The 25,495-nt window shown below is 38.8% G+C and overlaps 2 protein-coding genes across 2 annotated transcripts in view; one reads left to right on the plus strand and one right to left on the minus strand.

The window, feature by feature from the left end:
- WWP1 (WW domain containing E3 ubiquitin protein ligase 1) overlaps window positions 1-12,833 on the plus strand; it is a 37,117-nt gene extending 24,284 nt beyond the window's left edge. Inside the window, exons 15-23 of the mRNA XM_008945532.1 lie at window positions 220-308; window positions 2,998-3,157; window positions 5,990-6,123; window positions 6,220-6,360; window positions 7,657-7,777; window positions 8,949-9,053; window positions 10,313-10,409; window positions 10,726-10,798; window positions 11,915-12,833. Of these exons, the coding sequence (XP_008943780.1) occupies window positions 220-308; window positions 2,998-3,157; window positions 5,990-6,123; window positions 6,220-6,360; window positions 7,657-7,777; window positions 8,949-9,053; window positions 10,313-10,409; window positions 10,726-10,798; window positions 11,915-12,014 (1,020 nt within the window). The 3' untranslated portion in view covers window positions 12,015-12,833. The remainder of the gene's footprint in view (window positions 1-219; window positions 309-2,997; window positions 3,158-5,989; window positions 6,124-6,219; window positions 6,361-7,656; window positions 7,778-8,948; window positions 9,054-10,312; window positions 10,410-10,725; window positions 10,799-11,914) is intronic.
- A 2,716-nt stretch (window positions 12,834-15,549) lies between these two features.
- Window positions 15,550-25,492, minus strand: RMDN1 (regulator of microtubule dynamics 1; the record flags this gene model as incomplete). Its single annotated transcript, XM_008945533.1, has 7 exons — window positions 15,550-15,719; window positions 17,710-17,843; window positions 19,145-19,175; window positions 20,805-20,892; window positions 23,983-24,038; window positions 24,635-24,724; window positions 25,421-25,492. Coding segments are annotated over 7 exons (510 nt in total), but the record flags the coding sequence as incomplete, so codon positions are not given.
- Window positions 25,493-25,495: the final 3 nt, after the last annotated feature.

Raw genomic sequence — 25,495 nt, forward strand, 5'->3', positions numbered from 1 at the left:
CTCAAGGATTTTAAGTCCCAGTTGGTGTTTTTGTGTGTGGTTTATTGATTGCATGTTCCATGAGATGGTCTAATTGCTTGTCAAATCTATGAAAACATTTCACACACATGGCGTTTCTCTATCAATTACATCTGAATAAAGAGGAGTGATAATATTGACAATGCATAATTTATAACTTACTATGATTTTTAGTGTTTTTGTTTTTTTTTTAATTTATAGATCATGGCATTAAAACCCTATGATTTGAGGAGAAGATTATATGTTATATTCAGAGGAGAAGAAGGATTGGATTATGGTGGCTTGGCAAGGTAACAGAAAAGTAGTTTAAAATAGTTTTTTTATTTTTTAATAGCATTCTAACCTTGATTTCTAATGTCATTCTTGGCAAAGAAACTGATCGCTTTTGCACTCTGACCCTGGTTACCATTTTAACTCCCTGTAATGTCTTGAGGAGGTGGAACTGGCAGCAAGGGCTACTGTTAAGGGTTATAACCTTACATTTGTAAAACTGTAATCTCAGTTGCTCAGTTCCTTGATGAAGATTGATGTCTAAATTGGATTTTTTAAAAAATTGCTCGAGACTGAGTTATTTCAGAAACTCTCTATCAGAAAGTTCCACTTTCCTGGAAGCAGAGACTTCCACAGGAGAATAAAGTGTTTTGCTTATTTGGAAGAAAAACCCAAGTGAATCCCAGATTGGGGCTGATATGAACAGAAAGGATATAAAGGAGAATAGTGCAGGCATGAAGTAACAGCGGATGAACAGACTGTGTAGGCTGTGCAGGAACGTGTAGCAGCTTAGGTTACATTGGTCTTCTAGAACCTAAAGTGCAACTCAGTGGGAAAATCTAATAACAGGAAAACCATAGACAAAGTGTTTCATCTGTTGATCATATAGAGGAGAACCACTCACTACTGTGGCCAGTTAATTGACTGAAACCTAACTCTTAGGACGAAAATTTAGTCCTACTGCAGATTCAGGAAAGCAGAAGTAGTCATAGCTGTCATAATTTTTCTTGTTTGTTTGGATTTTTCTAATGTAAAGATGTTTTATGTAGCTCACTGTTATAATGTAGTTCAGTGAAAATGTGTAGCATTTTTAAGTAAGGAAGCCTGTCTCTGAAGGCTGAGCTTCTTTGGACATGTGGGTGGTTGTACTTCTGAGTTACGAAGTCTGTTAGGCTTTTGGGGGGTGACTGTAAGGAGGAATCCCAATTTTTGCTTTGCGTGGGTTTTGTTTGGTTGGTGTTCCTATCACGATGGCCCTAAGCACAGGATAGGAACCAGGAAGGTTCAAGTAATGCATTCCAGAGAAACAAAGTATTCCTAAGAGGTGGTATTAATTTAACTGATGAGTGTTAGTCACAGAAAGTAACAGGTGACAAAACCCAACAACCCCAAATATTTAAGTAGTATAATTTCATAGTTCTAAGAATAAGTCTTGTACAAGACTTTGTATGTGAAATTGAGAAGCAGTGAGGATCTCATCGTAACTTGAACTGAAAATTCTTAAATGACACTGAGCAAATGTTCATGTCAAGTCATGTTCATGACTTGCTAATGTGAAGCTGTGTTAATACAAATACAGAAAGCTGGTGCACCTGATGTATCACCTCTCTCTCAGCAGGCTAAACTCAGTGTTCCCTCCAGATTTTTACCTTATGTTTAGGAGGACCAATCTGGTACTGTCCTGTGGCTACTTCTAGCTATTGATGTGAAAAATGCAAACTTCTTGTTGGTAACTGATTTCATTGATTCCTCTGTTCTTATCTGGCTTTGATCTAATTCAAATGCCTCTTGAATTTGATGTTTCTGTGCTGAGTTAATGTAATTGTCTCAGTATAAAACTCACATAGAATGCCGTTTAACATTCTCATGCTTATTAAAAGATACACAGAAGCCTGTTAGGCTTACTATATCCTGGCTACCTTTCTCTGTTTACTCTTTATACTAGCCTTTGGGTTGGAAGTGTATCGTAGCGAATCATGAGCCATGACTTGAGTTTTAGAGAACTGTTAGGAGAAACAGGCCAGCAGACCTCTAGACCATAGACCATAGTCCCTGTCCTCAGGTAAATATAGGGATGGAACAGATCCCTATTCAGTGTGACCGCTGAAAGGCAGTGAGGATGGAACCTAGTCCCTGCAGTTATTGTAGGATAGATTTTTAGCTTTTTTTTGTGGCGTTTCCCTAAGCCTGGTGGTTCAGTTCCAAGCATTTGGGGCCTGAGACAAAACTGAGTGTTGTATATATGTGACAGCTTCTGAGTTCTCTGATGATATGCAAATACTATAAAGCAACAAATATTCTAAAAATGAGCAATCCTAACGCCAAAATACTAGGTTCTGTTATTATTTCAGGTCAGATGAGTTGGAAGCTATGGAAGAGATTAACAATATGCAATAGTTAAACCTCAATAACAGTGTATTTCCACATTGTTGTGTCCTGTGGGCTTAACTGATGCATGGTAAATTGTTAAGCCACAGTAACTCAGTGTGTGTTCTGCTTTCAGATTGGGAAAGCAAATAAGGTATGCTGTGTTTTGTTTTTTGTTTTGTTTTGCCTAGGTTATTTGTAATTGGCACTGCCCATGGGATAATCTGTGGGTTTTTTTTAATAAAGATTTGAGTTGTGTGCAGTAAAACAGGCAAGAGGAGGATAAATACTGTGTATTAAGTAACTGAGGCAAAAATGTTACTATAAGCAGCTAAGACCTGTGCTATGAAGGTGTGTTCGAGGTGACAATCTTAAAAATCTTTTCTAAACTTTGGAAGCTATGACTTTCTAACATTAGTTGTTTTAATAATGATTTTTTTTATATATTTAAGGAGTGTATATAATGTTATATATTATTCTGTGATTCTAATACAACACTGTTTATGTTATTTTTCTAAGTTTGCTTATATTTTGATAATTTTGCTAGTTAAGTAAGGGAAATGGTGATAAACATCTGTATTTAATGGTTTTTATGTGCATGCATGTTTTTTTTTTCCTTAGAGAATGGTTTTTCTTGCTTTCCCATGAAGTACTGAACCCTATGTACTGCCTGTTTGAATACGCCGGCAAGAGCAACTACTGCCTGCAGATAAACCCAGCATCAACCATCAATCCTGACCACCTTTCATACTTCTGCTTCATTGGGCGCTTCATTGCCATGGTAGGGTAGATTTTTAAGGTTTTATTATTTGCTGTAGCTATACATTTGTTACTGAACAGTATTAGGTTTTACAATTATTAAAGGTTATGTTAATCTCTTAGACATGAAAGATTTAGGCATGTAAGGTTATTGAGCCAAAATATTCCCTGATAGTTAACTCTCTTACACACTCTAGTTTCCTGGGATAGTGATGAAAGTTAAAGTGACATTCAATATAATATTTTATTTTTATCAATTGGATATGTGTACTTCATGCAAACTGCTGTTTGATTGAGTGTCTGAATACTGATGCTCTGAAACACATGACTAGTATTTTCCCAAAAAGGCTCCTCAGTTAGACTTGGGATGCCTTACTCTATGCAAGAACTGAGTTAGCGATGTTTTGCAGAGTACACTGAGCCTTAATTTGAACCCATATACTTGGATACTATGGTCAGATCTTGAGAAAAGCCGGCAGGGAGCTGATGCTTTACCATCAAGTTTTCCTTCAGCTAAAAGCTGAGGGGCCGTGTTGTCATTTTTCCTGGTATCCCTCAGTTGGTTTTCTGTAGCAGGCTCCTGCCCTGTCATGTTTCTATCCTTCCATGTAATGATACAGTCATCTTTCTACATAGTCATCCTGATGTCTACAGGTAGCCCTCCGCAATATCCCTGAACATGGTGAATAGTGAAACCAAACACAGTAGGCAAAAGTGCATTTTCAGATTGAAGATACTGTTGTCTTCTCCTGTTGTTCAGCCTTTCTGTATGAAACTCGAATACAAGCAAAGTGTAATGTAATTGGAAAAATACTTTAAGACTTAACGTAAATTGAGTTTGGGGGTTTTCATGGTTTTGCTTTTCTTGTAGGTGCTTCTTGAGAAGCAAATTTGTTCAGTTTTGATGATAACATCTCTGATTTTAAGGATCTTATGTCCAAGGTCCCCATTTTTTTGCTGTCATGAGAATCTATTTAATTGGGCTAACACTTTCAGTAGGCTGCCAGCTTTTGTCTTTTAGAACCCTCAGCAAGCTATAATGTCATTTAACAGGAAGATGTGCTAAAAGCCAGTTAGATGCTAGAGCCAAATTCTTTCTTTTAGTCAGTGACTTGTGATCTTTTGCATAAGATAAATCCAAAACTGAAATGTTGACTTCAGGAAAACTACTTCATAAAAGTAGAGATTGTAGAAGAGAACTTAATGAAACTATTTCATGTAATTAAAAGACAAACTTTTATTCCCTGAAGTGGTTTATATTGTCATTTTAAATTCTTGGGGCAGGGTGGGGGTTGGAAGGAGAGGAGAGAGGGCGTGGGTGAGGGAGTCAGTTATGTATTGGTGCCTAATGTGTCTGTTGCAAGGTTTGAGTGTACTCATGGTTTACAGTGCATGGTCCTTCCCATGGTACTTCCTGGGATACCCTCTAGTGCCTTATATAGCTCAGGTAATAGTCTAAGTGGGAATCCTTTTGAGGAGTCTACGCAGGCTTTTTAAGTGCAGTTGTAATTTCTGTCCTTCTCACAGTTCTAAAATAGTTGTGAGTTCTTTTGGTTTTAAGTACTGAAATAACTACAGATGTTTTTGACCAAAATGGGGTTAAACATAAAGAATACACATCTTACTCTGTAAAAAAAAAAAAAAAAAAGGCGGTTAAATGATGTGGCAACTTTTTTATGTTGATTTTAGGGGTATCATACACATTAAATGAGATGATTTAAGAGCTTACTTCTGCCAAAAATAGGAAATCATATGGCTGAATGCTGCACTTGACATTTAATTTTTCTATCAGCTTGCTCTCCCATGAGAAGTATAGAGTAGTTTAAAAATAAGTACACAATTAAATAAATAAATACCTCTAGAGAAAACCTCTTTAAGCTCTCCTAAAGCAGAAGAAAATGCATACTAGAGTAAGCCTTAAGGGGGAATACTAGAAGGTGGTGAAAAAAAATGGACCCTTGTCTTTTTCTGGAGGAAATGGGCTGTTACATTGGCTCTTCTGCTCATGGAATTTCAGCTGTAAGGAAGGACAAGCAGTGAATGCCATATGTGGCCCAGGTTTAGGATATTTTTTTACAGAGGTATTTTAGGGAAGAAAGTGTACTTGATATGGAAGATGAAAAAATGTTTTCATAGTTGTAGCTGTGCTGTGTTAGCTCTCAGGCACAGAGTCAGTACCAAGGTTATCCCTCTGTGTGTGTGTGTGTGTGCAGTGCTGTGCCTCAGGACTAGAAACCAGCTTAAACCCTTTGTGCACATGTGGCAAGACAGCTGTGACCATCTTCTCTTTTTAATTTTTGCAGTAGAAGGAAGAGTCTCATTTCTCAGTTCTGATATTCACCTATAAAAAACCTGATTCCCAAAGGTCTTTTCAAAGCAACTCGATTGCATTTTTAAACTGTTTTTTACAAGCTGCAGTAGCATTGTTTAAAGGATGATTTTGCAGGATGTACATATGTAGTAAAATACAGCAGTAGTGCTCAAGTAGGATCAAATATTATGATCAAGTGAGATAAAATAACACTTGGCATACATACCTATCCACTTAATAAAAATGAACGTTAGTAATTCCATTTTTCCATAGACAATCCTTTATGAGAAGGTTTATTTTAATCAAAGAATTTCTAAATTGTAATGATAACAAATGCTTGGATAGACTTTTGCAATTAATCATCACTTTTTTTCCTCCCATTTAATGCAAAGTTTTGTTCTTTTTAAATACCAAGCTGCTACTGCTGCTTGGTGTTTTTTATTATTTGAAGGAGAAAGGGGGAAAAAAAAATCAAGTCCAGAAACACTTCAATAATTCAGTAGTTCAGTAAAATCTAACCAGACTTTTTTTTCTGTTCAACAGGCATTGTTTCATGGGAAATTTATTGACACTGGTTTTTCTCTGCCTTTCTACAAACGAATGCTAAGCAAAAAGCTTACTATTAAGGACCTAGAATCTATTGATACTGAATTTTACAACTCCCTAATTTGGATAAGGTTTGTTGATTTATTTTTTTTTTCTGTGTGTGATGTTTTCTGGAGTTTCATGTTTATCTAGAATTCATTGGAAATTTTTTTTTTCTTTTCATTTAGGGATAATAACATTGAAGAGTGTAACTTGGAAATGTACTTCTGTGTGGATATGGAGCTCTTAGGCAAAGTAACCTCACATGAGCTGAAATCAGGAGGTTCAAATATCTTGGTTACTGAGGAGAACAAAGAAGAATATATTGGGTAGGAAGATGCAGATGTTTAAAAAAGTGTTCTGTGTTTCCTCTTTTGCTTTAGTCTTTTTTGACACAGAATATGAGTTTTCTTTTTTTGTTATCTATTACTCTGTAATTCTTGGGACTACTGTTGAAATGGTATCTTGGTACACATGATCTCTTGGTACATTTTGATCTGTCCTATTCCCTGCTTCCTTCTCCCTCCCATTCCTCCCTACCCCACCTCTCCCTCCACCCAAAACAATTAAAAAAAAAAAAAAAGAGAAGAGGTGAAACTGAAAGTGAGCAAACCTATTTTCAGTAACTTCAGGTATCAGATCCAGGTGGAGGAAATACACGTATTTGACAGAGGATTTCAAAATTGTTCATAACTTTGCTGTCACTGTGGAAATTGACATTCAGGATGGTGTATGGTGTGGTGTGACTTAAGCTATTTTTTCTCTTGTTCTGCTATGCAGCTCTTTCCTGCTTCTCTCCTAATCTTATCACTACCTTTCTTTTTCTAAACCTGATCCATCTATTCAGAGTGATCTCTCAAAGGCAGATGTACTCAGATCTTTTTCTGTGACACAGAAAATATATCCAGTGTTGCACATAAAGTTTCCACTTAAATTAGCAGTCTTTAGTTTCTCAGTGAAATAGTTTCTCTAGTATGTGTATTTATGGTCTCTAATTTTTTTTTTTTTGGTATTCAGAAGAAGCTGGACCATTTTACTTGAAATGTAAAAGACTCTACCTCTTCCTCCAATTCTTAGCATAAATCAGGAGCTGAGAACAAAAATGACTACTTTTAGTTGAAACTGGAAATAATCTTATGCTGAAAGTATTGGGCAACCATAATTATAGGTATTACAAGCAACAGTACCTATTACTATTCTCTACCTACATGATGGTTTTTGCTCAAGAACAGACTATGCTAAAATCAGTGGAAATTTTTCTACCATTGAAACACTAGAACTATGCACTTTTAAACCTAAAGCAAATTTTGCCATAACAAAATCTTAAAAGCCCAATTAGCATTGCTTTCATGAAAAGTCTGCTGAATTTGATTAGTGAAAGCTTTATTTATTTATTTATTCATTTTTAGCTGGAATGGTAATCTTGCTACTTTTACTGTTGCTTGAATTTGGAGATATGTGAGAATATTAGTGTGGTAGGTCCATTATAGGCTAAGGAATGATGGCGTTAAAGCCAGTCAAAGTGGAGGGGGTGCTGCCTGGTGGGAGGCTGTGCACACTCCTGCCTGTGCGGCGTCCCCTGCTGCGTGCAGGCTGGGCTCACTCTGTGCTTGTTTCCACCCCAGGCTGATGGCCGAGTGGCGATTCTCTCGGGGAGTCAGAGAGCAAACCAAAGCCTTTCTTGATGGTTTCAATGAAGTTGTTCCTCTACAGTGGCTGCACTATTTTGATGAAAAGGAGCTGGAGGTGAGCTTTTCTGGTCAATATTTTTATCTTTTGCAAAAGCAATCCATGTGGAATGATTAAATTGATAGGTCAGCTTGAATCTGTCATTTGTGGCATGCTGCATTTGGTAGCTTTTGGAACGTGGAGAATTTAATAGGAGCAGTGGGGGTAACTGGTGGTGAAAAGCCAGCCTCTACTGAATCGGTGTTTTGTGGTGTTCAGTGGTTGGGAATTTTAGATTCCATCATCAGTGTTAAAATGTTTTGCAGGTTTCTTTGAAAGGATCAGGATATGAGGCCACAGATGGCTCTAGAAAACTTTTCCCTGTGTGGTAGATGGGTGGAATTACATTGTGACAGATATCACTGTTGCCATCTGTTGGTTCTGTGTGTGGTGATCACTTAGTTTCACAAACGTTGTCCAGGGTGAGTTCTAGGGTTATTACACTGAAGGACAGGAATTTGGAGGAACCAACAAGGTTTGAAACAGAATTTTGCAGATCCTCAGTAGGTACCCCACGGGCTGATAACAGGAGTCACCTGCATCCACCATACTTACTGAACAATCACCCTGACCACTGACCACTGCTGGGGTTGTGATTTGGAGCAGGGACAAAAGGCTCTGTAGTGCTCTGCTTACTTATTTCTGTGAGACCTGCCAAGGTTCCTTATACATAGTGAGCAGTGTTCTGAAAACTTTTTAAGTTAAATGGGAGTTTTTTCCCGAGAAAGGACTTTGATCAATCTTATTTACTGTTCAGTTTTCTAAGAGGCTTTGGCTTCAGTGCTTTCAGCTTTCATTACACCTCTTAATGAATACTTGGTAGTCTTCATAGTGTGTTTTGTCCTTACTAGTAGCAGCAGTAGCAGCCACCTAATCATCATCACTTATCTTGGAATATGAGGCAAGGTTTTAATGGGAAAGGTAATATTCCTTTCAATATAAAATTGCCTTTTATGGGAAAGGTATTATCTTGTACTGTTGAATTACTAGTCAGAAGAAACTAATTTTGGTATGCAGGCTTTCAGACCACTCAGATACATAAACAATTATGGAGCAGTTCTGTAAATGGGTAAAGGAAAATGTGACTGGAATAAAATGAAAAAAATTGAGTCCCTTTCTGGGGACAAAATACAAAATTAATTTCTGTATGTAGAGGTGTATGTTGTCAGATAAACATTCTCTTGTCTAGGTTATGCTCTGCGGTATGCAGGAAGTTGACCTGGCAGACTGGCAGAGGAACACTGTTTATCGACACTATACAAGGAACAGCAAGCAGATCATATGGTTCTGGCAGGTATGAGAATCAGCAAAATTTCCAGCTTTAGATTTTGTTCTGTTTTGTAACACATGACATGTGGAATGGAGGGATGCCATCTGAATAAAGACTCTCACTGCATCCTTTCTTGTTTTCAGAGAAGGAAGGGAGCATTATTGGTTCTTTGGGAGTGTACTTTAGAGTGGGAAATGGCAGATAAATACCTGAACTATGTTTGGATGGCTGGGTCATGAGTATTTTTTCTCTATCTTGTCTTTATTGATTTTACAACAATAGAGGGTTTTTGTGTTCTCAGCAGTAATCTACCTTCTAAATGTTCTCATACGTAGTACACCTGTACATCTGAAATGCCACATTATTTATAGTTATTGTTGTATTAACTGTGCCAGTCTAGCACTGACTGATTATAACTCATATTTTAATGAATGTGAAGTTGGCTAAGAATTATTTTCAGAAGAAAACCTCCAAAAGCTCTGTACAGAGACTCACAGTTTCCATTAATTTCCCTGAAGAGAAGTCACAGCTAAGCATTTTGGTGTTGTTATAGATCACCATTTTAGAAATAAAGGCACTTTTGACAAATTTCTATAAGAAAATGATGCAAATCAGTTATTTCCTAGCTTATCTATTGTCAGAATAATGTAACATCTGGTTGTATGATCTCTTTTTAAGAAGCTTGGTACCAAAGGAATTTTAATCAGAAATTCAGTTAACTTTGGATATGGTTTCAACATTCATAGAACAAAATTACTCATTTTGTTATCGAGGTTTTTCTGAGTCAAAATTCTAGTGACCAGTGTGCCCTCTCTCACTGAGATGTTCTGTCTCCCCTCTCCTCTTCCTTTCCCCCCAGTGATCCCCTTACGAGTGCTGCAGCCCCTGCAGACGGTGTTTTCTCCCTCTGAGGCTGCCACGTGCAGGGAACGATTCATTCCTGCAGTGCCCAGAGCCTGTGGCTGGGCTGCTGGGTTTAACCAATATGGGAACAGTCTTCATGTGAACCATTGGCACCAGTTATATTTTAGAGCTGAACAAAGCAGATAAAGATTCTTCTTACTTGCTGTTCCCTGCCTTCACATTTTAATGGCCAACAGTGCATCTAATCTGAAATCACTGCCTTCTCCCTCTGCCCAGTTCTGCTGAAATCGGGAAAGCTAAATTATTCTCAAGGTGGTGTCTTTTAAATGGAGTTATACTTTCTCAACACTCTCATGGATTTTGTTTTTCTCCAGTTATGTTAAAGGTTTTTATTAAGTAATTTGAATTTCTGTGCCTAGTTTGTAAAAGAAACAGACAATGAGGTTCGCATGAGACTTCTGCAGTTTGTCACTGGCACTTGCAGATTACCACTGGGTGGATTTGCTGAACTTATGGGTAAGTAAAAGGTGACCAAAACTTTTATACTGTAACTGTGCCATTTGCCAATGAACCATGCTGCAAGTATACAGATAACAGCAACTTCATGTACCTCAGCGTGTATCTAGAGGGGGGATAGTTTTATATCAAAAATTCCATGAGTACTTTTACAAATCATTAGGAAATTAGCTCTTTTCTGTGAAGAGAATGTTCATGTAACATTGAGTAGCACCTAATGAGCTTTGTTTGCTGTAACTGACCTGTGTCTTACATAAATATTATGTGTGCTACTTAAAAGGAGCAGATAACACTTTCTAAAATCTTCTTTTTTTAGGAAGTAATGGTCCTCAGAAATTCTGCATTGAAAAAGTTGGTAAGGAAACCTGGTTACCAAGAAGTCACACTTGGTGAGTTGTTACATGTAACCTTTCTGAACCTTTAGTGGTTCTCTCTCTTGGTCTTGCATTTACCAAATCAGTTCCTCAGCTCCATCTTCACCCTCTGATTCCTCTGACATGCTAGTATTGAAAACTTTTTTGGATGCCCTATTCTTAAATTTTGCTACTGCATTTGGCTGGTTTGTCAGCATCAGATCTATCAATAGTATGATGTTGCCTTTCTTGCGTAGAGCTGAGAGGTGCTTCCCCAATTCTTTATTTTAGAGAATATTAAATAACTCAAAAAAGTTGTGTGGATATTAGGTGTTAGATTGTCTTATTATACTGTAGTATTATAAAATATAAGTGTCATGAGAAAAAATGGTGTGAAAGAAATCACAGCAAACATTCAAAACAAGGATGCTTACCAAAGAATGCAGATACTTTTCCCTGCCAGGCTTTGGACATTTACTGGCTTGGCATTCCTACTCCAAACTGGTGCAACAGGTACAGGGAGCAGTTTCCTGCATGTGCTGGGTGCAGAACAGACACACCTTCTTTGAGCAACGTTGTGACAACAATACTCATGAACTTAACAACTACTTAAGGAAATTTTCCACCTTACCATTTTCTCCACCCCCTCTGCTTTTTCATGTTATGATTGCAAGAGTTAAACACATCTCTGTCTAAGGTCATTCTGGGGAAGACACAGAACAAAACAGAATTTTGGCAGAAGCCTTTTAGGGCAAGGTTTAGAGGCAGCACCCTTCTTGAAGGCGAGAAATTTGGCTTTTTCATGCACTTGCTGGAATTTGGAGTTGCATCCAGCTAGGATGATACTGAAGTTCATGGTGAACATTTCCTTTCCTGAGCGTTATAGTTCTCTGTATCTTGGGCTGTCTTTAGTCTTCAAAGAAAGGTTCTGTGTTTTATCTGATGGGTTAAGTCTGTTGTTTCTTAAAGTGTTCCTCTCAAACTTTATCTGTTTTTACTGCTCATAGAAATGTCAAGGCAGCGATATTGCACTGGTTGCTGTTGCTTAATTTCTAATTGTTAGACCAGAACATTTTAAATTTCTACTGTAGCAGTTGAATTTTGTAGTGTTGTACATGGGCTAAACTTATTTTTTTTTTTTCTCCTGCTCAGTTTTAATCGTTTGGATTTGCCACCATATAAAAGCTATGAACAACTAAAAGAGAAGCTGCTCTTTGCTATTGAAGAAACAGAGGGATTTGGTCAAGAGTAGAAGTGGCTTCCACTCAAAAAGGAGATCTTGCATCATAAAAGGCCCAGCCAAGTAAAATTGCACACTTAATTGTATATAAGCTTTTTGTTCTGTACAGTGATCTTTCTGGAACTCTAAAACTATAATTGTTCTCCGTTCTTCCACAAAGATATGCAAAACAGTTCAGCCTTTTCTACTTTTATTTATTGTCCTTCCAAAAGACCAGAAAAACCCCTCATAAATTTTGAAAGCAGACAAGAGACTTATTTAAAATATATATTAAAAATATAAATATATATACTAATAGGCTCTAGTTTTATAGAGCTTGAAGTGTATGAAAAGTTGCAGCCATTTAAAAGGGCCTGGATTTGCTTTATCTTGGCTTTATTATTCAGAAAAATGTCTAAACTGCTCCGTGTTCTCTCTTAAGAAACATCTCCAAGTTTGTTTTATTGCATGGCTGTTCTAAAAGGTGTTAAAAAGGCTTAGGCCAAACGTATCCTAAATATGTAGAAAGATGCTGCTGGTATTCGAGAAGACAGAATAAGTTGTTCTGTCAGTTTAATTTTTTTAATTATGTGAATAGCTGATATATCTCTCTACTGATGTAGCCAAGGTCATGAATAAAACCTTTATTACTTGCACAAGAGTTATGTACAAGATGAATGTGATTTATGTTGAAAGGAATTGGTGCCACTGTTCTGACTTACTGTAGGAGCCGAACAGAATATTTTAATTCATTTGAGCAGCATTGAAATTTGTTTACATATTACCTTGGGTTATTACCACGAGGATGTTAGGTCATCTTCAAAGAAAAAATAATAATAAAAGATAAAATATTACACATACTCTCCTTTGTCTGGTGACTCACAGGTTTCTTTGTTGTTGGTGGTGGTTTTTGTTTCCCTTTTCAATCTGTGCTGTCCTTTTTACAACTCTGTAAAGTAAATTAATGCAAACTGAGCTCTAAGGGTATGCAGAAGCTTATGTGAACCTTGCTGCTTTCTACGCTCATATTCAGTTTAAATAATTGGATCTAGGAAACACGAAATGTAAGTTACATAAGCTTTGCACAGATAAGTGTTCCCAAGCATTAAATACTCTCATTCCCCTTGCATTTTTCCAGAAATTCAGATGCACCTGAGTTAAGCATGTCTAAAAACTGTCAGTCTTTTATATAGGTCAGGGTTGTCCTAAATAACAGAAAGCCATTTTAAAATTAGTTTTATTGGCATTGAGTGTATTTGCTGAACTGCTAAGATGTGTTTTAAAATAAGTTTACACACGTTATTCAAGTGAAAGATATTAAATACTACTTCTAGCCAACAATGCTTCTCTATTATTAGAGTAAGTACGTGTTTTAAATTACCACTGTATTAAATATTAACTGTAAATTCCATTACATTCAGCTTACACAGAATTTTGTACACCCATGAAAATGATTTCTTCGAATATAATTAAAGCCACTTTTGTGATGTATCATACTGCACTGTTAAAAGTGTACATGCAGAAAAAATATTTGTGTGTTCATATATCTTTCCAATACAGCAACTAAATTATGGCTTATGCTGGTCAGAATGGAGCTTGGACAAAAAAACCCAAAAAAACCCAACCAACCAACCACAACCCAAACCACAACAAACTGTGTCAAAGGCCAGGCAACAGAAGTGTGTGTGGCTTGCCTGAAAGATGAGGAAGAGGGCTAAATTTCGTAAGGGTGATCTTCATGAATTTGCACTAATGAAAGACTTGGTGCCCCACCACCAACCACTGAATTTTCTGAGTCTGTAAGTGAACAACGTAATAATAAAACAGACAGCACATCTCAAGGATGGAGTTGTTCTATTGTTTTAATAATTTTATCTGTCTCATGACTGCAGTAGTTTTTCCAGCGAATAAGGGTTAGTAAGCAAGGAAAAAAAAATAATCCTAGTGGCCTTCTGCTCATGTATATTATCTATTTCAGAGGATGACTGAAAGCACAGCTCCAGAGAGAGAAAAAAAAAACCAAAACACAACAACTTACACGCTTGTGTGTGCACGTGTATAGTTAACCTGGACTTTCTAGGAATTCCAGTAGTAACAACACTGTAACTTTTTCTTTTCCCATTTGCATTCCCTGTAATTTAGCTGTACTTGTGGGGAGGGGTATGACAGTGAAGAGAGGAGGCAGCGAAGGCTGCAGATGAGACGAGAGAACCAGTGAGATAGGTGGCACTACTTGAAGGAGCTACTCTGTAGTCCCTTTCTCCTGCAAGCAACTCAGCTGCTCTTCTCTGAACACTGAAGTCTTTACTTGGTCCCTGGGCAGTGCTCCTCTTTGTGCAGCCCAGCTCCTGCAGCAGGAAGGGCACAGAACTGAGGTGCCTCTGCCACAGAGCTGTAGGAATGTAGAAAATGTGAAGAAACACTACACAGCATCCACCCAGGGACTCTGACATGTTGAAGACTTTAGTTTGATGCTCTACAAATAGAAAAATAAGAATTACTTTGCCTCAAGTGGAGAAAACTCATCTTTTAACTAGTTTAACTTTGAGGGTAAAATTAAAGCACTACATTGTCTCTAAGCTGTGGATTTTTACTACTGACTTGTCACAGGCTCAGTTTTTTAGTTGAAGCAATTTATGCCCTCCTTCGTCCTCCTGTAGACTGCAACATCCTTTTCTATGAATGGATATTTTCTGTCCTTTGCTATGAAAGCAAACACTAGGTATTTATAATCAATCTGTTCTAGATTGCTATACTTTCTACTGGCAATACCATGTTTATTTCATTGCCTGCCTTTTTTTTTTTTTTTTTTTTTTGTTATTTGGTCCTCCGTTAGGTAATCAGAATATAATGTTTGCAAAGTCTGTAAATGTTTTCTGTGCTGTGTATTTAAATTAGGTAAATTCATTTTTATGGTGAAATTTCCTGCTAACATCATAGCAAGAACAAGAAACTTTTGCTTCCTCTCTACAAACTGAGATCTATATGCTCCGAAATTGTAGTTCCCTTCTACAGCCCTGGGAGCACACAGCCTATGGGGATGGGAACCTCTGTGCCTGTCAGCAGACATTGTGCAGCCACCAAACCCTCAGTGTTCACACAGCCTCTACACATGCACATACACATCCATATTTCACCGAAAGCTTCTCACTGCATCTGCTGCTATCACCCATAAAAGGATTTTCAGAGGTGCTCCCTACTTTACTTTTTTTTTTAAACCACAGCACTTTTTGCAAAGTCAGACACAAGCATTTCAGATTGCTAGTGCAGCCTCAACGAGAAACCTGTAGGAGCACCTAGTAATGTGAGTATACGTTACACCTGAAGGCTGCTGAAACCAGGAAAAACTGTAGGTTTATAATTACATCATGTCCCTGTTCCTCCTTTCTTTTCAGTTGTGCTAGTCATGTTTCTTACCTATTCCTCAGCTCTAACTTGTAGCTGTGCAAGCCCTGTCCCAGCCTTGCCCCTCCAACATACACCCTGCTTGTCCATGAGGCCCTTCATTCTCACGTCCACCAGCAGAAGGGATCACACAATGACACATACTCTCGCTGACAGAGAAACTGAAATGAGATGGAGAGAGCAGGTTTAGGCTATACTTTTATTGACAGCTTTAATAAACCAAAGTAGTATTTGGGGTCCTCTTCCTATGCTGCACAGACCTGAGGTGCTGGATTCCCATTATCTTGTTTCACATTATATAGAATTAAGTAACTCCAAAGCTTCTTTCTGTACCTGAAAGAAATATACGAATACAACAGAACAGTGCCAGGTAGTTAGATGCCATTCTAGCAGAGCCTGCCACGCAAGCACCCCAGTGTTCCACCACAGTTCTGCAAATCCAGAACCCTCCTACATCTAGTAATTCGTCTTCTGCAGTTCAAGATGCTCAACACTTAAAATGTGAATGGGAATAAAGCCACTTAAGCCAGTGCCTTCAGAGCAGTTTGCTTACTGTATGTAGTAAGGTTATTTGTGTTGAATACAGGTGAATAGCTCTTGATATGCAGTCCCACAGTATGCAGTCCAAGCTGTCCCATATCTGACCACAACAAATCAACCCAGAGGTTTCAAAATTCTGGACAGCAGCTAAGGGAGTGTGAGAAGACTGTTTGTGAGAGTCCCTTTGCCTCAGGTTTCTGGGTAAAATCTAGTGAAGTTTGAAGATGACTTCCAATATCTATATTAAAAGCAAACCAAAAAGCCAACAAACTTCTGGTCCTGTCGGAGCAAGCAGTGCAGACAATGTAAGCCAGGTGCTCAGAGGTAACCAGTGGGAAGGAAACCTCCTCGAGCCTCCGTCCAGTGCAGACTAGAACTCACTTTTCTCTGCAAAGGCCAGTTTCCTTCTGACTGCACTGCCAAGCCTAGTTCCCACTGAATTGTGCATTTTACACTTTCACCCAGAGAAGGGAGAGCATAGCACCCCTCTCAGTTCAGCAGCTCTGCACCCCTCTGGGCGATGAGGAAATGGGTGTTTGTACCAGGAGGCCAAGCATGGCTGCAGCAGAGAAGCAGCTTAACAACCCTGCCACTGCACAAAAATCCCTACGGAAAAGAAATTCTTTTGGGTGGCTCATGATTGCTGGTTTCACATGTGCCTCTAGCTGCCAGCAACTGTCAGAAGAACTGACCGACTGCAGGCAGTCCTGAGACCACTCCTCCTTTAGGCTGTTACATTCCCATGCGTTCTGCAAAGCTGTGGAGGAACAGAATCCTTTCCCAGATTCCTACTGAAAGATATTACTGAAGGAGCTCACTTTTGGGAGAAACAGTTCGAGCCTTACTAGAGAATCTACAGAGGGAAACCTCAGTAGTGTTTTTTCTGAGGTGTGAAGTACAAAACCCTTCCAAGATATTTCTTACAGTTAGGATACTGAGGAAACCTGGATGTTTTCTCCACCAGCTAAAGCACCTTGTGCTGCAGCTTCATGCAGTATGAATTAGAGGCCAATCAACCCTAAGAAAAATCACTGGGAAATCGGGCTTTGTTAACTGTGAAGCTACTGGCATTTTTTATGACAGGTAACTGCAGTTGCTGTGGTTTATACTGAATGCAATGTTAGGTCTGAACAAGTCTTAATGGATTGCCCCTCGTGGGAGCACTCTGTATGTGTTCAGGTAGGACACAGCTGCCTAGTGACCCAAACCAGGATTCTTCTAAGCAGTTCTAAAGGGTAATTTAAGTGCCTCATGTCACCTAGCTGTCAAAGACAGGTCACTTCCATCTGCCTCAGTTCAGATAGTCTAACTCTCTCCATACAGGCCTAGAAAGGACTGCAATGATAACTGCTGTGGATCTAGCAAGTTTTTGATACAGCCATGCTTTTTGCTCCCTTCTGTTCACATGGTTTTTAGCTCTTCCAAAATACGATTTAGACCTTTCCAGTTTCAAGCAGATGACAAGTGAGTCTCTGCTCACACAGACATAGGTTAGTTCAGGTGTCTGCCTTAACTTCAACAACACCATTAAGAGTGGGTTGTTACTAATGCTGCAAAACATGACAAAGACAAAAAGTTAACAGTTCTCTATTATAGACAGAGTAGTTCCAACCATTTCATTTAGAGGCAGTTACCAACAGACTAGATTTTCATGGAGTCTGGATATGATCCTGGATTATAGGTGCTGCATTACAATTCACTGAGTTAACCTTATAAACATAGCCCTGCCATGATGTCATGGTTACAATATATGACTGTATTATTAGAATCCTTGACTTCCTACCTGCTTGTCCTCTTCTGTATGTGCAGGATAATCCTTCGCTTTGCTTAACCACAGAAGAGCCATCTTTTTATTGTTCAACTTCAAGTATGTCTTCCCCAAAAAGAGCAAATTTTTGCTGTAGAAGTTTGGTTCAGCTGTATAAAAATGGCAGAAAAGCTTTAAATGAGAATGAGCAGCACGCTGTCAACGCCATGATACAGTGTTAGTCCTTTAAATACTTGTTTTGGAGAAGATGAATAGTATTTTGGATTTGCCTAAGAAGGAAGCCAATGTGAAATTTTTACTTGCTAGATTTTGGTCTCATACAGTTACAGCAGCTAGCAGCTTGTTAGTTAACATACTAAACTAAACCAGATTCCTCACAAAGAGCAAAGCAGCAAGCTTAAGGTGTAAGAGCTTTGCATTGCAGATTCTCTGCGTTTCTGGACCTAGAAGGTGCAACAGGCAATGCAACCAGCTTAGCAAGTACAGGCCAGGAAATGAAGGACACACTTCCTAGCTTTGGGCCATGCATATACAGATATTTGCTTTTCCTGCACAGGAAGAAAACTTAATAAAAAAGTTAAATGTGGGTACAAACAGTTTTAAAGAGCACTTTAAGAAGTTGCTTTTATAAAGCATGCTTTGTCTATCAATTGTTATTAAAGACTAGTCTTGCCTACTTTTCATAGTTACAGCACAGAGTTTCTCTGCTGCTGGATCTAAGGTCAGGACTCAAAGCACCAGGAAGTGTTTTGGAGGCAAATTTTGAGATTAAGTCAGTCCACTGTTCCAGTTCACAGCTGCATTACTTGACACCCGGGAGAAGGTACATGATGAACTTTAACTTCCCTGGTATAACTGTGTGCAAGTCTTTCACACAGCACTGTCTTCCCCTGGCTTCCTTTATCTTTCAGCTAGTCAGTTTTGCTAATGGCTTCACTCTTGGAGAAATAATAGGCCCATATTCTCTTCTATGTGTTGACATTTTTACTGCCAGTAGATTTGCACTCTGATCCAGATAGCTTCTGAAACCATAAGTAGTCTGCCTTGTTCTATTTAGAATACAGGGGAGTTTTGAACTTAAAGAAAATTTAGAAAAAATGATACAAAATTCCCTTTTCTGCTTGTTTCTTCGCCCTACATTTCAGCAGGCAACTCTTCCTCTGGGAAGAGTACTTTGTTACTAATGAAGGTACAAATTTCACTTTAATACTTATGCTGAAAAAAGACCCTCATGTTGCACTGTAAGGGGTAGTAGTAAACATGTTAACATACTTTGAGTATCTGTGCAGCAGCATTCCAGTGTGACAGTCTAGTGTGTTGACTAGCACAACAGGCGGGTAAGTTCATCAGCAGATCATATGCTATTAAGACAATACTGAAAGCTCAAAGTTTACTTTAATTCATCATTCATATAAGATACTATTTTGTCCAAAAAAGCTAGAAGTATTACCTTCCTCTGCCATGTGGAAGTAACGAAGAGCCTGCAACAGATAAGGTTGGCTTCTTGAAAATGGACAATAAAATGAACACAGTAGTCAAACTAAAGCCCTACACACATGCTTAATGTAGCTGATGAAGAACTTCCTGTCCATGACCTTATTTTTACTAACTCAGCATGCTGCTCCTGGTTCTCATGCAATATACAACCAGCTGGGACATCCCAACAGAACTAGTACTTATCCAACTACTCCTCTGCCAGTTCCTCCATGAGTACAGTGCCTCATATTTGTTCCTAGCCAACTGGACAGTGTTTTTCCCAATTTTCAACTTGTCAAGATCATTTCAAATTTTACTTCTGCCATCCAGCAGTTTCCTCCAGCCAGCTCTCCTGTATAAATTTAATCCTATGATTCAGGTCATTAATGTTGAGAAATACTTCAGGGAAAACTGACTCCTACAGAATACCAGTTAAATATCCTCAGAAAAGAGTAAACCTTTATGAAATCTGCACACATTTTTCAGCTAGTTTCCTATCCTGTACATCAGAAATTTCAGTCCATTCCGACCTCTTCTTCATGTTATTAGCTGGAGGGAAAATACTGTTGAAGAACTTAAAAGTGTGGCTCTACCTAGAAAACTGATTTTGTACTGAAACTGCAGAAGTCTTACCAGCGTGGCTCAGCTACAGCTTCTGGGACAAGTTTTGCTTCTTCAGCCACTTCAAGTGCTACATAATTTGATGCTGGGACTAGCGTGACTCTGCAGTAGTTGAAATCCTGGCTGACGCCTTGTATTGTTCTGAGAGTGGTTTTCAGCAAAACTTAGAAGCCTGACATTCCATTAAAAAGTTTTATTTCTTTCTCAATCAGAACTTAAATTGCTTTCTGTGTAACAGCAAGCAGCCTTCTATAATTACTTTCTAGTGACTCTACAATTACTTCCTAATGACTTCTGACGCCCTTTCCCACCTTAAAAGAATAAAATATCATGAGCCAGTTACTGGTTGATCTAAACAAAGAAAGATTCTAACAGCTGCAGCAAACTTTCCTAATACCAATTTAATTTTCAAGTTTCTATATATGTACAAGTGTTTAAATAAGATGCATATGGTGTTATACACCCTCGAAGATACACATCTGGACAGTATGTTCTAGGGTGCATGCCAGTAGAAATTTTCATAGCAAAGATGAACAAAACTACTTTGAACTGAGAAAGCCCACACCGTATGTAGCCAGGTAAAGAGAAGGATCATCGTAAGAGACACAGCAAACTGTTGCTTTTTACATTTAATGTAAAAGGGAAATTTCCAATAGTCCTATCAAATAAGTACATGGCGTAACACCCACCATGTAAGTAATCAATCAGCACTGGGACTTGTACAGACAGGTTTCTGCAAGAGATCGTACTAGTAAACACAAACTAAGTTACATGGAGCTTGTTATTTTCTGCTGCATGAACTACACGAAATAATTTTCTTTGCTCTGTGTGTGCTATAGCTAAAAAAATTGAAGGTTTTTGGTTTCAGATGTCCCTCACTCTCCTGTTACACTTTCTTTCAAAGGGATGCTTATTCCATAAGCATGTGCCAGCTTTGTCAAGAAAATTAGTAAAAATGTACCTGCAGCTTTGTGGGGGGGAATAAAAATCTGTGAGATATTTCCATATTGTACCTCTTGGAAGGTGGAGGTTGGCGGCGTGGCAAACAGCGTCGCGGCTATTTTCCTTTGGTACCACGGCATTTCAGCAAAGGAGTAACACCTGCAGCAAAGGGAAACATTTGCATATTCCCTTCACATTTTTCTCTTGGTTTTGAGTAACATTCTCATATCTTGCACATCAGAATTGTTGTTTCCAAGAGTCACGACAACTCCTGCCACACTGCAAGTTCTGCAGGCAAGTTCTTACAACTGTACAACAGAACAGCAAGATGCTTGAAGCTGCTGCGTAGCTTCGCTAGAGAGGTTTTGGGTTGTCTGTTACTGGGAACTGCTATTACATTAGTCAAAATGGGACAGTTATTAACCACGACACAGCTTTTGAGGTTGAATGATCTTAACAATTTGTGTATTTGATATTGTTCTAATACATTTGGAAAAACAGGGCACAACTGAGTAACGTTGTTGCCTTACCTCAACACTACCTTGTTTTTCTCAACATAAAGCAGATCTGCAGTACATTCCTGAAAGACTCTGATCTATAAGAAAATAAACCCAAGAATCAAACTACGGTGTTCCAGGCTGTGCATTCTACACTGTTTTCCTGTCTACTAAATAACAGAGGTCATCAATCACAGAGATGCTGGAAGGATTGAACACTTCAGTATTTCAAATGTGTAGGGTGCAGAGCGTTCTCCCTGAGGCCCAGGGGGTCAGGGTGAATGGAGATAAATCCAGTTGGAGGCTGGTCACAAGTGGTGTTCCCCAGGGCTCAGGATTGGAGCCTGTTTTCTTCAGTACCTTTATCAGTGATGTGGACGAGAGGACTGAGCACTCTCAGTAGGTTTGCAGACAACACCAAGGTGGCTGGCAGCGTTGATCTGCTTCAGGGTAGGAAGGCTCTACAGAGGGACCTGGACAGGCTGGATTGGTGGACAGAAGCCAATGGGATGAGGTTCAACAAGGCCAATTGCCTGGTCCTGCACTTGGGTCACAGCAACCCCAGGCAATGCTACAGCCTTGGGGAGTGGCTAGAAAGCCACACAGTGGGAAAGGACCTGGGGGTGTTGATCAACAGCCACCTGAACATGAGCCAGCAGTGTGCCCAGGTGGCCAAGAGCATCCTGGCTCATACCAGAAATACTGTGGCTAGCAGGACTAGGGAAGTGATTGCCTGCCTGTACTTGGCACTGGCAAGGCTGCACCTTGAGTACTGTGTTCATTTTTGGGCCCCTCAACACTAGAAGGACACTGAGGTGCTGGAGTGTGTCCAAAGAAGGGCAATGATGCTGGTGAAAGGTCTAGGGAACAAGTCTTATGAGAGGAAGCTGGGGTTGTTTAGCCTGGAGAAAAGAAGGCTCAGGTGAGACCTTATCACTCTCTACAACTACCTGAGAGTCGGCTGTAGTGAGGTGGGTGCTGGTCTCTTCTTCCACCTAACAAATGATAGGACAAGAGGAAATGGCCTCAAAAACCAACCTAAACTTCTGCTAGCACAATTTATGAAAAATTTATTCACTAAAAGGGTTGATAAGGACTGGAACAGGCTGCCCAGGGAAGTGGTGGAGTCACCATACCTGAAGGTATTTAAAAGCCATGTAGATGTGGTGCTTAGGGACGTGGTTTCTCAGTGACTGGGCAGTGCTGGTTTAGCAGTTGGACTTGATGATCTTCCTACTAGAGCAATTCTAATTTTAACATTCCAGGTGTAAATGTTAACCAGTGCTATTCACTTTATTACCCTCTGATAATGAGTATAAAAATTATTCACTGTGTAAAACAGAGCACTCTAGAGGACGTGAAAAATTAATAAATGCAGATATGAAAGTGTTCAGAGCAGAGGGGAGACAAGGCATGGAACACACAGTCTGAGGTGAAAATTAGCCATCAGATGTTCCTTATCAGAAATGCCAATAAAAGAAATTAAATGTTGGATGGACTAAAAATGAAAAAAACAGTCAAGAATTGGCTGATACCAAATCCCTGCTTCAGATGAAGATACTCTGGGACTCAATAATGACTATATTTAAATATACAATACAGGGATATTTTGGTGCCCAAAGCAGTACTAATCTCACACTTCTCATCATCATTTTGAATTTTCCTTACGAATAAAGTCTTAAGTACTTCCCAGAACAAGCTTCCTATCTCAACACTGACACTGAGGCTCACTCAGTTGGTAGCATACAATTTTGTTTAGAGATATGGACTACTTCAATTGTCATGTGGTCGTGTGGGAATGAGTGGTGGATGCTGAAAAACCTAAATAAGTTTGTAAACTAATTAAAAACTCTGGAACAGTAGATTTAAGTTTATTCTGATATTCAAGAGTCTAGAAAAAAAAAACAGAAACAAAAAACCAAACAACATAGAGAAGGTGGCTGTGTTTGTGACTTTTTTTTTTTTTAAACCTCTAGCTTTGTTTTCAATCTCTCAATCTTACAGTAGAGATTTCCTGTAAAACAAAGTAGCAGCTTTGGTGTCTCTCAGACAAATACCCAGAAGTGCTGGCAGGCATCTTTCACACAGAGAAGATGCTGCTTTCACCTGCACCACTTCCACAGAGTACCCTAATCAGTAGGGACCGTTGTATTTCTGGTCCCTTCACCTGCTGTGTAGCAGGGAACTCTTAGTACCCATCTCACTGAGCAGTAAATTCAGAGATTTTTGTTAAAGCACATGCATTTGTAACCTGTCTTTACTGAAAAGTGACTTTTAAAATACACTATCATGACAGATAATGAAGGAAATCTTTTAGGAACACATCTCACTTTTGATAGCTTTTCACTATGCACAGGTTGTATTAAGTTGCAGCCATCACTGAAATTCAATGTAAATTCATGGTCTGGTCACTGTTCACATCAGTAGGACAAAACAAGTAGCACTCACAATCTCTGGTGTCTGCTATGGAAACATACTTAGGTCTGCAAAAGGAGTTTTTTTTATGGTTCCATACAGTAAAACAAATAAATTGTATGAAAAATTATTTTTCATCTTTTTGAACTGCATAAGAACAGCCAGACTTTTTCAAGGCATGAAAAACCCTATACCCATTCAATAGGTTTTCATGTTTGCATGAACTAACTACAAGCCACTGAATTATTCCAAGGATTTCTGCAATTCCTATAAGGCATTTTCTATTTTGGCATTTTTCTTTGTAACATACTAACTTTTGTTTGAAAATACATCTTACCAAATGCCTATGAGATGAATTGTTGTAGCATCTTTTGGGTTCAGTTCAACAGCTCTCTAGTGAGGGGAAAGAAAAATCAGAACATGTAAAAAGTTGTTCTGCCACATTTGGATTAAAATACATTTAAAAAGTAGACTTGTTATCCTACTGTTAATTACATCAGATTAACAATGTAGAACTTCCAGGTGATGCAGTACTTATTCAGTGCACAACTACGTCAGCTTACCTCCAAAAAACTGAACACACTGACAGACTTCTGTGTAGCAGGCTATTAAAAGTTTCACATGAGGCTGGGCACATTCAGATTTTGATGTAATTTCTGATGATATAAAACTATAGTCCTTTATCTTCTCCAGCATTTCCCCTTTACTGCTACACAGTCCACAGTTCAAAGGATGGCCACACACACATTTCTAAGCAGCACTGTTAGGTTTTATTCAGTCCTAAGAGGTGTCCAAAGCACTTTATCTATTTCAAGACTCCCTTCTTGGCAGACGAAGTAGACTTTGTTTAGGGAACGCAGGTGATAGTATGTAGTCCTTGTTGCTGAGGCATTCAGGACAGTCACAATAACCCAAAACCCCAAAGTGTTATGCAATCTACATACTGGATGCATTAATGGTGTTGTATGAAAAAAACCTGTTCACATTACCTGGAAGTGCTCTTTGATAACAATGGCATTTCCAATTTTAGTTTTGATTCCTTCAAAATCTCCAACATCACTGAGGCAAATTGCATACCACTGTAAATCAAAGAACAAAAACAAAACATTTAATACAGAACTATAGCTATTAATAGTGAATTAAAATAAAATAAAAAATAATAATAAAAAAAACAACAACCAGAAAACAAAAACAGAACAGCTGCCACCATCATCAATGACAACAAACAAGAAGTGTTTGGTTATGACCGGCTCAGGCAGCAACAGAGCTACCTGCTGGTCTGCATGCATATGGGGGATCAACACCCTCCTGTTAGCCAAGATGGCAGCACCACTGACTACACTGCTTTCCCTCTGTGCCTATGAGAAGCAGCACAAAAAAAATAGCAGGATGAAGCCAGGACTAGAAGTATGTTCTGTGAAACTCTGCAGAGCTACTACTGTGCACAGAAACAGCATGCTGAACATGGGGCATGTACAGCATGTCTGCACCAGAGAAAGATGAGCCAATTACATCAGCTCTAATCAACCTGATCAGTCATCTCTTTCCACAGTCCTGCACACATTTAACCAGTTCCTGTTGCCTGTGCAGAGGGAATTTAGCTGCAAAAGTCTAAACTCTGATCTTCAAAAAAAAAAATTAGGGAAAATGAGCAGTCCCAACCAAAAAGCTAAATTACGTGAAGTTTGCTGAAACAGCACAATGACATTTTTTCAGTTTCCTACTGGCAGAAATCAAAGGACAAGATTTCAGTTAAGTTATTTTGCTTGGCTCACCTTGTGCGCTGCAAAATTCGCTTCATTTTTTTCAAGTGCTATTTTTGCATACTCCAGAGCTTCATAGGCCAGCTG

The sequence above is a fragment of the Merops nubicus genome, unplaced genomic scaffold (genome assembly GCF_000691845.1).
Source record: "Merops nubicus isolate BGI_N331 unplaced genomic scaffold, ASM69184v1 scaffold5918, whole genome shotgun sequence".
NCBI lineage: Eukaryota > Metazoa > Chordata > Aves > Coraciiformes > Meropidae > Merops > Merops nubicus.